Source organism: Orbicella franksi, chromosome 11, assembly GCF_964199315.1.
Source record: "Orbicella franksi chromosome 11, jaOrbFran1.1, whole genome shotgun sequence".
NCBI lineage: Eukaryota > Metazoa > Cnidaria > Anthozoa > Scleractinia > Merulinidae > Orbicella > Orbicella franksi.
The window spans coordinates 5,465,118-5,480,000 of NC_138155.1; the positions used below are offsets into that span (position 1 = coordinate 5,465,118).

Below are 14,883 nucleotides of genomic sequence, written 5' to 3' on the forward strand. Positions count from 1 at the left end.
TTACGCTTCGACCCAAAAACCATTTCAAGCTGGTTTTCAAGTGCGAAGGATTTCAAAATGAGATCGGCCGGCTTTAGTGCGCTAAGTACTCGAAGATTGGTCTGAAAGTCGACAGATCAGACACGTTTCTGTTTTTGCTATGCTTGTGGAAGAAAAATACGGAACGCATTTTAGCGTTACAATTCCATTCGTGCGAATCTGTAGCTGGAAAGAGAATGAAACCACTTCAAACGAAGTCGACGATGACCGTTTCTCACTCTTGCTTTAGATTGATTTAGAACTGTGTCTACGTTTTTGCGAGGCATATTAGCTATCAAATACTCAGGCTCGATGCTCTTGCTTTTCACACTAAGATTTTCGTTGTCCCTTGGAGTTCTCCCTTGGGAGATAAACAAAAAATTTGATTGACGTGTTAGCGTTCCGATCCAATGAAAACGGCCCGTTCTCCAGCGCACGGCACCAATAAAATAGGCAGGGAATCCGGAAAGGTGGTTTCTCGTTTCTCCTGGTACCAGGCTCCTCGCGGCATTGCCGCTCTCACCCTACCCCAACTAAACCGCCAGCTACCCAGGCTAATAACATTGATGTACCAGACAAAAAGTCAATTCGCGGGCTAACCGAGAATCGATGTATTAATTTATCGGAGGAAATTTTAAAGAGGAAAATTAATCACATGACGAGGGAATTCCATGTTAAATTTAACTCGAAAAACCGATTTTTACAATAACTGCTGATTGGCTCATTTTTATCATCAATAAGAGTGCGGACGGATAAAATTTTAATTTATGCAAGCTTTCAAGCTTAACTTTCAGCTCTCAAACTGTCAACTTTTTAAACCAATGATATTTTATGGACTTTTTTAAATAGCCAATCAAAAAGCGAAAAAAGCTATTGACAATGTGCGCGCCATTTTGAATAAAATTCAATTATCTTTGTTTTCGGCAAGTTTACGGCGTCTTTTCTCCTCATTTACTCCCGGCATTTTGACCATTTTGGGGTCTTGTCATCGCAAAAAAACAAATTGACGTCAGTTCTTTATGCGTCTGTCCTCTTATCGATGATAAATTTCGTCATAACATTGTCAAAGTTTACTGCGGAACCACTTTGACCATGTTATGACGCAATTTATCATCAGCAAGAGGACAGACGCATAAAAATCTGACGTCAATTTGTTAAATCGCACAATTCGCGAAGCGATGAACCGGCGATATCGGTTTTCAAGTGAAAATTAACGTAGAATTTACGAGTCAGGGTATGATTTTTTCTTGAATCGCATAGCCTTCTTTTTAAATGAAAGAAAACCCCGTTTTGTTTACGTCTGTGTGAATGTTGCAATATTCAACGCGTCTCGCTTTTAAGTGTAGCAGTTCCACGCTGAATACCTCGCCTAGGTAACCAATCAGGGTGCGAGAATTCTCCGAGCTATGCACCTCTATATTGAACTAGTTTATTCGGTCCTCATTGAGAAATATTGGCCTCGTGCGCGTACTTTTTGGATGTTTATGGACCAAGCCGCAGCAACAACAACAACAACTCCACCAGTCTTTCTATATAATATTCATTTGGTATATATGGGGTTGCTGGAATCTTAGTTATCGGTTAAATTTTCGACAATTTGACAGCTATCAGAGCAGTCAATCTCTTAACTGTAAGTCATTTTCAGCTAACAGTTAAAATTTTGACCAATAGACCCCGTTTAATTTATCAATATTCCAACATGCCTCAGAGGCATTTAGGACAAACTTCTATATTTAGGGGTTCTCTTTGTACCCGATTATCTTTTGGGAATTGAGGGACAAACAAAACTTTAAAAGATTGCAATTTAAAATGGTGGATTCCAAATGGTGGCCGTTTGGAGATACATGAAGTAATTCGCGTCATATATTAATTTAGAAAACAGTTCATTTACACGTTTAGGGCATATTAGTAACTTTAATGCGACAGCATAATTCCTCAGGTGTTCTGTAGATCGAGCTGAATCGAGGATATAAATATTAACCATTTTTCTACATGTTTGTACAAATAATTGTCCTCAGCTAGGTTTTTCAAATCGAATCTGTCAAAATATAATGAGAAAGATTTCAACGGCCTGCGAGAGGTTGAACCCAAAATGTCGTGAGAACGGTGTTAAGAGGTTGATCTGAAAAGTGCTGAACGCAAAATTGAACCTTAAGGTAAACAGATCGCATATTTTAATGCGTAATCCTAACTTCTGGATTTGCGTTACAGCAAACAGCTAATGTTTGCGTTTTTCCTTTTTTTTTTTCTCAGAAAAAAACCCATGAAAATTAAATCAACAAAAGCTTCGCTAAAGAGAAATGGCCATTAGCTCATATTAGAGAAACTCTAATCGGCTTCGACTCCAAAGTTTCTTTTACGTTTGGAGGCGTGTTTTTCTCAGTATGGATTTTGGGTCTTTGCATTGTAAGGTCAATGTACATTAGAGGACAAGTTGCGAGGTCGTGGAGCTGGTGGAAGTCCCTTTATATGTACGCATAGGACGACGAAGGAGATGGAGCTGGCTTGGCCATACACTTCGCAAACCACCTAGTAGCATTGGCCGTCAAGCCCTGAACTGGAACCCCCAAGGTCAAAGAAAGAGAGGGAGACCACGGAACACCTGGCGGCGGGAGCTTGAAAAGGACATTAAAAGGACTGGACACGCATGGAAACATCTTGAAAGGATAACTCAGGACAGAGGAGACTGGAGAGTTGTTATTGGTGGCCTATGCCCCGGGAGGAGTAAAGGGCCAAAGTAAGTAACTAATAGGACGCATGCTGAAAGGAAAGTACGCAGGCTGGTGCACACGTAGCGGAATGAGGCATAAAAAGGTGTTGCAGCGGGAACAGTTTGCAAGAACAGTGCCTACGATGCGACATTGAAAATTGAAGTCCCCGCTTTGTGATGCACGAGTTCAAACCAGCTGCATTCCATGCAACATGTTGCAACGACAGGTTCCCCCCCCCCCCGGGCGCGTCACACGAGGAAGACTGTCACTACAACATGTCCCCACTGGATGTCCCCAAAACATGTCCCCTGATGTGTATCAATTTTTTTTGGCAATTGGCATCGTCGGTTTTTTGTTTAATTATTTTTTTTTTCCGGCATCATGTAAAGTTCCCTCTCTCAAATTATCATTTGCTTTTGCAATCATGAAAAAAATTTTCCCGCAGCACTCTTTTACTTGTAATGATAATTTAAAGTCCTGGTTATACAAACTAATTTGTAAAATGCTATGAAAAAAAGCTAGATACAAATTGTTTGAGCTACGGAGGAAATTCGTCATCGAGACAGCGGGCAAAATAGAAGCCTTAAGAATATAGAGTATAGTTTCTTTAATATTGCTCTTTTCTCTTTGGGAAAAGAACGTTGACGAGATATAAAGGCAGCAGGAGAAAATAGCTTGTCAATTGGAAAACCTGCTAGCATTGAGTCAAATCAAGAGATTATGAAGGTTTAGAGCGTGAATACCACATTTAGGTCTTCTACTCAAGATAATCCCTGTTAAGTTATTTTTAGACATGGTACCGCGCGGTGCATGGATGTTTTCGTGGAGACCACAGATGGAGGAGACGTAGAAACAACAACACATTGTCAAATTTTGCGTGTCTTGGTGTCCGATGTCGTTTCGGGTTCAAAACTAACTTCGATTTATTTTTTTCGTTCAGTGGTACCATGCATGAAGACCTGAGCACAATATAAATATCGTTGAAAGATTCTAAAGTAGTTGTTGTGTGGTGTGTGATGCGATCGAACACTAAGAAAATTTGACATAACCGGAAGTAGATTTTGAGCCCAATCGGGCGAAATCGTTTTTTCGGAAAATTCCTCCCAAGAAACTGTATTAGCAGAAACTAACAATGGTCTGTTTGTTTTCTAGCTAGGGCCAGTCTATGGGCAAAATATGAGCAAAATCGATTTTTTGACTTGTGCCGGTGTTTAGTCTATGTTTATAGGCAGTGGCTCTTAATACAGCCTTGGACGTCGCGCAAGATTATTTTACTAATCTCGGATTTTTATCTCATTTTGATCACTTTGCAGTGTTATAGCTTTTTGTAGTTTTGTCTGAGAAGACGCTCTCACGAGATATTTAGACCACAAAAATCGCAAAAAACCGTTCCTTGATTAGATTTTGAAAATCATGTCTGCATAAACTGTCGAGAGAACGGATTAAAAAGAATCCAACTGGAACGTGCTTTAAGTAAAATTTAAACTTAAGGTAAACAGGTGATATATTTAAATACGTAATCTTTGATTTGGATCTGCGTTGAAGCAAACAGCCAATATGCCTTTTCTTTCCGATTAAAGAAGCCAACGAACATTAAATCAATAAAACCTGTGCAAAAACAAAATAGCCATTAGTGTGTACACTCTTACTCTTTTTATAAGGACATCTTTTAAAGGATATTGAGGCTGAAATTAGCGACATTTTAGGAATATTTTAATGAAGAATAAACCCGTTCCTGAGATTTTGAAAAGAATATAGTTTAGTGCCTAAAATTTATAAATACAATACAATTATGTGTTTTTAACTAAACCTAATGAAATTTTTCCTTTCTTTAAACAGAAAAACTAGCTAAAAAACAACAAAAACAGCACTAGCCGTATGTTCGATGCTTATAACATATCTGCAAGAAGTTAGTTTTTGCGAACATACCTGATACGCACGTCATACCTTTTGACACCAAAACTATTTCGAAAGCAGAAATGTCATGCGCTATAATCTCAGAATATTCACTGGAATATTTTCGGCCTACAATCGGCAGAAAAATAAGAATATTCAGCCTCGGCCGGAAAAACAATATTCGTACATAAAAACAGTGTATTCAGAGAAACGCATATCATGCTCGACTCCCTAATTGGTTCTGTAGTTAGAAGGCGTTTTGTTGTTTTTGTTTTCTGATGGGATGGTCGCAAATTTTCTTCAAGTCACATTGCTTTGTCATTTATGATTATAATCTTCCCTTGAGTACAATTAAGTCAAACGACGAGACAATGGACAATTTTCGATATATTAAAATTCAGCCTGGTAGCGAGGCCTAGAGGACACAAACAAAGAAACTTGAATGACCACGTTTATTCATTCCTTTTGCTTGTGTCCTCAAGGTCTCAATATCCAGCGTAATTTTTAATATATCGAAAGTGGCCTTTCGACATTTGCATTTTCAATTATAAAAGAAAATTTTCCCCGTTACGCTTTTACATTTAAAGTTAATTTTTAAGATCTGGTCATATCAACGTATTTTTAAAATGCTATGAATAAAACCTAACAATTCGTGAAATAATAATTATTAGTAATAAGAATTTATTTCTTATATAGCGCTATTTATAAGAAGAGTAACTTCACATTTTTCAATTAAAAGACAGATGGTAAAATAAAAACCTTCAAAACTTGCTGAGTCAAGGTGAACATATGGTATATTTAGATATATCATTTTGTATTCTGGATTTGCGATAACACAAATTGCCAACAGGCCTTTTCTTTCTGAGGAAGGAAGTCAACGAAAATGAAATCAACAAAACCTTTGCAAAAAGCAAAATAGCATATCGCACATCGGCCTCGACTCCTTAATGGTTCTTTTGTTAGAGGTGTTTTGGTGTTTTTTGATTCTGATGGGATTGTTGCAAAATGCCTTGAGCTCATTTTCCTTTGTCATTTACGATTGTAATCTTTCCTTTCTTCATTCATGATAAAAGATTCCCCAAACACTCTTTTAAGACCTTGTTATATTCAAACTAATTTTTAAAATGCTATAAAAAATCCTTTACAAAGTAATTTGTTTGAATGAAGAGGAACTTCATCTTTTTCAAGTAAATGACAGGTCATTCCTCGATACAGCTTTGGTGTTTTTTGATTCTGATGGGATTGTTGCAAAATGCCTTGAGCTCATTTTCCTTTGTCATTTACGATTGTAATCTTTCCTTTCTTCAGTCATGATAAAAGATTCCCCGAAACACTCTTTTAAGACCTTGTTATTACCTTCATCTTTTCCAAGTAAATGACAGGTCATTCCTCGATACAGCTGAAAAACTAAAAAACTTAAATATACGGATTATAGTGTCTTAAATATTGGTCCTTTCTGACCGGGAAAAAAACTTTGGGCGGAAGCGTCAGGGTGACAAAACAAATACCTAATTAATTGCCAAACCTTCTGCAAGCACTTCGCTACCTACAAGTTTGAGGTAGGACAAAATATCTTGTCATTTCGCTTATTGCCTTAAGGTTCATAATTTTCAAGAATCATGGATCAAGGGCTCTACGAGATGATACAAGAAATAACTTGTACATCGTCCCTACATGGAAATCACTATATGTACTCACTAACAGCTTTAAATGTGATGTTGGCCATCACAGCATCTCTTGGAAACGCCCTGATCCTTGTTGCCCTTCGAAAGGATTCCTCGCTTCATCCGCCATCAAAACTCATGTTTCGATGCCTAACAGTTACGGATCTCTGTGTTGGTCTTTTCTCCCAACCATTTTATGTCATTCAGCTGATGTCGATAACCCACGAACAAGTAAAACTTTGTTACACCATGGTAAGCCTCAATGAATTAACCAGTTCAGTTTTTTGCGGAGTGTCGTTGTTTACATTAACTGCAATAAGCGTAGATAGGCTTGTTGCTCTCCGGTTGGGATTGAGATACACCCAAGTATGGCAAGTGATAACCTTGAGGCGAACGCGAGTGATCATGATCATCATTTGGATCCTAAACATTTCTATTGTCTGTTTACGACGATTTTGGAAGCACATGTTAATCTCCAGGGTAGTTTCTGCATTGATTTACATTTCTCTGGCGATAGCAGCTTTGTCTTACTTCAAGATCTATGTGACACTTCGTCGTCATCGCATTGAACTGCGAGACGTTGCTCAGCAAGGCAAACCAAACAGAGGAGAGGAATGAGTCCTCTGAACATAAAACAATTCAAAAAGACGGTGTCCGCGGGATTGTGTGTACAGTTACTGTTAGTAGCTTGTTACCTTCCTTATGCTGTAGTTGTTGCTATTACGACAGCTAATGGCTATTCGCCTTCGTATAATCTTGCTGTTAGATTAACAATTACTCTCGTAATGTTAAACTCATCTCTGAACCCGATTGTCTACTGCTGGAGGATCAGAGGTGTACGAAAGGAAGCGAAGAACACAATCACACAGTGGTTTAGTTGCTTTAAATAAAGACTCTAACTTTTCCAGTGCAAGGTAGCGATATCCTTTGCATATTAGACAAGAAATGATTATATTCATCGCATGTAGATAACACTGGGTTTATTATTTTCCATTAACAGACGGAAAGTACGGTTAAAACAGATTTATAATTAGCTCAAATTGAAAGACACTTCAAACTAGCAGTTAGTTGTAAGGGTAAAAATTCTAATAAACAAAACAAACAACAACAACCACAACTGTAGCAATAAAAATCCACCAAAGAAGCGAGAATAAAAAAAGAACCCAAGAATGCAGAACACTGACAGAGATTTAAACAGCTCACGAGTGACATAGTTTACATCCGTAAGGTATTTCTACAATATTATTAAAATTGGAGACGTAATGTGAAAAACTGAGGAGGAAATAATGGAAAATCATTAAATTGCTCAGGGTGCATGAAGTTACAACTGCTCCATATTTTGACAATTTTTTTTCCCGTGGTTTAACTCCTTTAATATTTAATACAATGTCATTGAACTTTGTAAACCAATCTAAAATTTGTTGGGAAATAATCTGGTATGGCATTTTATTGTTTAGAGAGATCGGTTTTACAACAAGAGCATAAAATTTCACTAGCACGATTTTCAAAGTTTGAATTTTCCCGTTTGTATTTAAAACTTTTTAAAATTTATGTCGATAGCTGTAACATTTTAGATCATTTTCAAGTTAGCGGATCGCTATTAGGTATTGCTATTGCTATTAGGTTTTGTGGTTTTCTAATTTTATCCGAAAAAAGAAGAAATTCCAAATAGCAGCTGTTCAGAGATCATGAAGTAACGCACGTCACATGGCGTCATTATCTGCTGGCACAACATTGAAAAAAGTTGATTTTCGCGTTTCAATTAAAGGTTTTGAAATTTTTCAACCAATTTAATAAAGGATTTTTAATCATTATTATTACTACTATTATTACATTATTTGCCATTATTTTTGGTGGGAACAACAACCACGAAGAAAATTGCTGATAGCCAAGGAGAATCTCTGTACTGTTGAACTCTCGTAACTTGCAACGAAATACCCGATAGATAAATATACGGAAGATTCACGACTTACATGTATGCGATAAGCCACGCACAACACGGCTTTCGTTAGAGAAAGGTGTGTTAAATTTTAAAGATGATTTCCAGTCCGCACTGCGCAATCTCAGTAATCCAATCTGTGTGAGCCCCACTCGATGGAATGCGAATCGATGTTATTCGTTACGACCCGGCGCTTACCTTATCTTTGAGGCTTTTAAATTCTTTTTCCCACAGTTTCTTTGTTACTACGAAGTTGTTTCATCCAGTGAACCCAAAAGAACGAAGCATGAAGCTTTGCATCCATAATGGCGGTTGGCATGAAACTTTGAATCTTTTTCATGCAATAATAGACCATTTTACATTTGTCATCTAGGTGACCTGGCCTTTGAATGGCAGCGAGGCTGGAGGTGACCTTGCTTTGGTACAGACCTCACTACTTTTTTTCATATAAATGTCACTAGTAACCATTAGAACAACTTGATTTACAAAACAAAAGCAGTGAGGTCTTTATCAAAACAAAGAATAGCCGCACTCCCATTCTAACTTTTCTAACTTGTATGGTGATTGTATATAGATCAATAGAGAATAGATATAAATGTATTTTTTATCAAAATATTTTTATATACAGGCAAAAACTAACGATAGATAAATCCGACGTTTCGGCGACATAGGACGACGAAGGAGATGGAGCTGGCTTGGCCATACACTTCGCAAACCACCTAGTAGCATTGGCCGTCAAGCCCTGAACTGGAACCCCCAAGGTCAAAGAAAGAGAGGGAGACCACGGAACACCTGGCGGCGGGAGCTTGAAAAGGACATTAAAAGGACTGGACACGCATGGAAACATCTTGAAAGGATAACTCAGGACAGAGGAGACTGGAGAGTTGTTATTGGTGGCCTATGCCCCGGGAGGAGTAAAGGGCCAAAGTAAGTAACTAATAGGACGCATGCTGAAAGGAAAGTACGCAGGCTGGTGCACACGTAGCGGAATGAGGCATAAAAAGGTGTTGCAGCGGGGACAGTTTGCAAGAACAGTGCCTACGATGCGACATTGAAAATTGAAGTCCCCGCTTTGTGATGCACGAGTTCAAACCCAGCTGCATTCCATGCAACATGTTGCAACGACAGGTTTCCCCCCTCCCCCGGGCGCGTCACACGAGGAAGACTGTCACTACAACATGTCCCCACTGGATGTCCCCAAAACATGTCCCCTGATGTGTATCAATTTTTTTTGGCAATTGGCATCGTCGGTTTTTTGTTTAATTATTTTTTTTTCCGGCATCATGTAAAGTTCCCTCTCTCAAATTATCATTTGCTTTTGCAATCATGAAAAAAATTTTCCCGCAGCACTCTTTTACTTGTAATGATAATTTAAAGTCCTGGTTATACAAACTAATTTGTAAAATGCTATGAAAAAAAGCTAGATACAAATTGTTTGAGCTACGGAGGAAATTCGTCATCGAGACAGCGGGCAAAATAGAAGCCTTAAGAATATAGAGTATAGTTTCTTTAATATTGCTCTTTTCTCTTTGGGAAAAGAACGTTGACGAGATATAAAGGCAGCAGGAGAAAATAGCTTGTCAATTGGAAAACCTGCTAGCATTGAGTCAAATCAAGAGATTATGAAGGTTTAGAGCGTGAATACCACATTTAGGTCTTCTACTCAAGATAATCCCTGTTAAGTTATTTTTAGACATGGTACCGCGCGGTGCATGGATGTTTTCGTGGAGACCACAGATGGAGGAGACGTAGAAACAACAACACATTGTCAAATTTTGCGTGTCTTGGTGTCCGATGTCGTTTCGGGTTCAAAACTAACTTCGATTTATTTTTTTCGTTCAGTGGTACCATGCATGAAGACCTGAGCACAATATAAATATCGTTGAAAGATTCTAAAGTAGTTGTTGTGTGGTGTGTGATGCGATCGAGCACTAAGAAAATTTGACATAACCGGAAGTAGATTTTGAGCCCAATCGGGCGAAATCGTTTTTTCGGAAAATTCCTCCCAAGAAACTGTATTAGCAGAAACTAACAATGGTCTGTTTGTTTTCTAGCCAGGGCCAGTCTATGGGCAAAATATGAGCAAAATCGATTTTTTGACTTGTGCCGGTGTTTAGTCTATGTTTATAGGCAGTGGCTCTTAATACAGCCTTGGACGTCGCGCAAGATTATTTTACTAATCTCGGATTTTTATCTCACTTTGATCACTTTGCAGTGTTATAGCTTTTTGTAGTTTTGTCTGAGAAGACGCTCTCACGAGATATTTAGACCACAAAAATCGCAAAAAACCGTTCCTTGATTAGATTTTGAAAACCATGTCTGCATAAACTGTCGAGAGAACGGATTAAAAAGAATCCAACCGGAACGTGCTTTAAGTAAAATTTAAACTTCAGGTAAACAGGTGATATTTTTAAATACGTAATCTTTGATTTGGATCTGCGTTGAAGCAAACAGCCAATATGCCTTTTCTTTCCGATTAAAGAAGCCAACGAACATTAAATCAATAAAACCTGTGCAAAAACAAAATAGCCATTAGTGTGTACACTCTTACTCTTTTTATAAGGACATCTTTTAAAGGATATTGAGGCTGAAATTAGCGACATTTTAGGAATATTTTAATGAAGAATAAACCCGTTCCTGAGATTTTGAAAAGAATATAGTTTAGTGCCTAAAATTTATAGATACAATACAATTATGTGTTTTTAACTAAACCTAATGAAATTTTTCCTTTCTTTAAACAGAAAAACTAGCTAAAAAACAACAAAAACAGCACTAGCCGTATGTTCGATGCTTATAACATATCTGCAAGAAGTTAGTTTTTGCGAACATACCTGATACGCACGTCATACCTTTTGACACCAAAACTATTTCGAAAGCAGAAATGTCATGCGCTATAATCTCAGAATATTCACTGGAATATTTTCGGCCTACAATCGGCAGAAAAATAAGAATATTCAGCCTCGGCCGGAAAAACAATATTCGTACATAAAAACAGTGTATTCAGAGAAACGCATATCATGCTCGACTCCCTAATTGGTTCTTTAGTTAGAAGGCGTTTTGTTGTTTTTGTTTTCTGATGGGATGGTCGCAAATTTTCTTCAAGTCACATTGCTTTGTCATTTATGATTATAATCTTCCCTTGAGTACAATTAAGTCAAACGACGAGACAATGGACAATTTTCGATATATTAAAATTCAGCCTGGTAGCGAGGCCTAGAGGACACAAACAAAGAAACTTGAATGACCACGTTTATTCATTCCTTTTGCTTGTGTCCTCAAGGTCTCAATATCCAGCGTAATTTTTAATATATCGAAAGTGGCCTTTCGACATTTGCATTTTCAATTATAAAAGAAAATTTTCCCCGTTACGCTTTTACATTTAAAGTTAATTTTTAAGATCTGGTCATATCAACGTATTTTTAAAATGCTATGAATAAAACCTAACAATTCGTGAAATAATAATTATTAGTAATAAGAATTTATTTCTTATATAGCGCTATTTATAAGAAGAGTAACTTCACATTTTTCAATTAAAAGACAGATGGTAAAATAAAAACCTTCAAAACTTGCTGAGTCAAGGTGAACATATGGTATATTTAGATATATCATTTTGTATTCTGGATTTGCGATAACACAAATTGCCAACAGGCCTTTTCTTTCTGAGGAAGGAAGTCAACGAAAATGAAATCAACAAAACCTTTGCAAAAAGCAAAATAGCATATCGCACATCGGCCTCGACTCCTTAATGGTTCTTTTGTTAGAGGTGTTTTGGTGTTTTTTGATTCTGATGGGATTGTTGCAAAATGCCTTGAGCTCATTTTCCTTTGTCATTTACGATTGTAATCTTTCCTTTCTTCATTCATGATAAAAGATTCCCCAAACACTCTTTTAAGACCTTGTTATATTCAAACTAATTTTTAAAATGCTATAAAAAATCCTTTACAAAGTAATTTGTTTGAATGAAGAGGAACTTCATCTCTTTCAAGTAAATGACAGGTCATTCCTCGATACAGCTTTGGTGTTTTTTGATTCTGATGGGATTGTTGCAAAATGCCTTGAGCTCATTTTCCTTTGTCATTTACGATTGTAATCTTTCCTTTCTTCAGTCATGATAAAAGATTCCCCGAAACACTCTTTTAAGACCTTGTTATTACCTTCATCTTTTCCAAGTAAATGACAGGTCATTCCTCGATACAGCTGAAAAACTAAAAAACTTAAATATACGGATTATAGTGTCTTAAATATTGGTCCTTTCTGACCGGGAAAAAAACTTTGGGCGGAAGCGTCAGGGTGACAAAACAAATACCTAATTAATTGCCAAACCTTCTGCAAGCACTTCGCTACCTACAAGTTTGAGGTAGGACAAAATATCTTGTCATTTCGCTTATTGCCTTAAGGTTCATAATTTTCAAGAATCATGGATCAAGGGCTCTACGAGATGATACAAGAAATAACTTGTACATCGTCCCTACATGGAAATCACTATATGTACTCACTAACAGCTTTAAATGTGATGTTGGCCATCACAGCATCTCTTGGAAACGCCCTGATCCTTGTTGCCCTTCGAAAGGATTCCTCGCTTCATCCGCCATCAAAACTCATGTTTCGATGCTTAACAGTTACGGATCTCTGTGTTGGTCTTTTTTCACAACCATTTTATGTCATTCAGCTTATGTCGATAACAAACAAGCAAGAAAAACTTTGCTACACCATGGTAAGCATCAATGCATTCACCAGTCAGTGTTTTTGTGGAGTGTCGTTGTTTACATTAACTGCAATAAGTGTAGATAGACTTGTTGCACTGCGTTTAGGATTAAGGTTCACCCAAGTCTGGCAAGTGATAACCTTGAGGAGAACACGAGTGGTCATGATCATCATTTGGATTCTAAACATTTCTGTGCTCTGTTTAAAACGATTTTGGATGCCTGATTTAATCTCTAGGGTGATTTATGCATTGATTTACATTTCTCTGGCTATGGCAGCTTTGTCTTACTTCAAGATCTATGTAACGCTTCGTCGTCATCGCGTTCAACTGCGAGCTGTTGCTCAGCAAGGCAAACCAAACAGAGGAGGAATGAGTCCTCTGAACATAAAACGATACAGAAAGACGGTGTCCGTGGGATTGTGTGTACAGTTAGTGTTAGTAGCTTGTTACCTTCCTTATGCTATAGCTGTTGCTGTGGCGCATGCCAGAGGCTATTCGCCATCCTATAACCTTGCTGTGAGAATAACAATCTCTCTCGTATTGTTAAACTCATCTCTGAACCCGATTCTCTACTGCTGGAGGGTCAGAGGTGTACGAAAGGCAGTGAAGGACACAATCAAACAGTGGTTTAAGTGCTCTAGGTAGAGAACATGGCTTTCGTAAAACTTTCAGGTGCAGATAATGGTTGCAATACCCTCTGTAGGGTGTCCAGGTTACGGTATTCAAGAAATGGTAAACATATTCTATTCCTTGATCGCATATCTGTACAGCATTGGGTGATATATCTGCATGCATTGCACGAAAATGCGACTGTTTTAAATATCTCCTCAAAAAGTGTAACTCCTAACAACACCAATTATTATTTGATGCATTTTTTTCCTTCCTTTTCATTGGCCGAGAGCCAACCACATGACCTACAAATAACCGCCTACAAATAATGGTCTGCTCATACGTAGTACCTTCTAAATGTTTTTTGCTGCGAATAATATTCTGCTCATATTTTCAAGTGCGTATCATGGTAGCAATGTCCTCTGTATGGTGTCCAGAGGTGCTTACCATTTAGCAAAAAAAAATCCGGAAATTTCGGTTGAAAGTCAAATGGAACAGTGATTTCCCGGAAAATCCGTTCGGGAATTGTAGACTACCTTCAGAGGTAGTCCTCATCTTTCGTTCGGAACGGAACGGCGGAAATTTCCTTACCGTTTGGTAAATTTTCCAGTTTCCAGTCTCTCATCAGCCGAAAACAATTACGAGAAATCGAATTGCAAATGGTAAGCGCCATCTCGCTCGTTGGTTTGCTGATTTTGAAAAAACTCTTTCCATTATTCAACGGTCATCCCAACCGGTTTATTCTGACAAATAGTAAGCACCCCAGCTTTCGTTATTTACGAAATGGTAAGCATATCCGATTCTTTGCTGATATTTTGCATGCAGTGCCAGAGGACTGTAGCGCAAGAAAGCGATCGCTTGAGAAGTGATTCTGCTAAAATGAACAAAGAGCTTAGCGGTTTACGTTCCTCCCTCGATGAACAAGCCCAATACACGCGACGCGAATGTCTCGAAATAAGAGGAGTCCCCGTGACAACTGGAGAGGATAAAAACGAAATTGTTAAGAAAAGTGGAGCCTTGATTGAGGTCAATATTAATGATACAGATATTTCGATCAGCCATAGGATTCCTTAATCTAACAGTGGAGAATCAGGGTCTACTCCAATTCGACATCCCGCCATAGTGGTCAAATTTACCAATCGAAGGATTCGGGACCGTTTCTACAAAGCTAGACCAAAGTTGAAAAGCTATCGCGACATTGGCCTGGGGCGCTACCGTGAGAACAATATCTTTATCCAAGAAAGCCTAACGGGAGCGAAAAGAAAGTTGTTGAGGAACTGTCTCAAGTTTCGCAAGGAACAGAATTACAAGTTTATCTGGACATATTATGGAGTGAAATAT

The 14,883-nt window shown here is 38.0% G+C and overlaps 2 protein-coding genes and 1 pseudogene across 2 annotated transcripts in view; 2 read left to right on the forward strand and 1 right to left on the reverse strand.

The window, feature by feature from the left end:
* The window catches only part of LOC145502419 (uncharacterized), a 113,876-nt gene that overhangs the window by 69,258 nt on the left and 29,735 nt on the right, over positions 1-14,883 (reverse strand). The gene's annotated exons all lie outside the window — the stretch shown is intronic.
* LOC145503449 (adenosine receptor A2b-like) lies at positions 6,200-7,179 on the forward strand (annotated as a pseudogene).
* LOC145503451 (histamine H2 receptor-like) lies at positions 12,646-13,578 on the forward strand. The gene has a single exon (XM_081482907.1). The coding sequence runs from the start codon at positions 12,646-12,648 to the stop codon at positions 13,576-13,578; it is 933 nt and encodes a 310-aa protein (XP_081339033.1).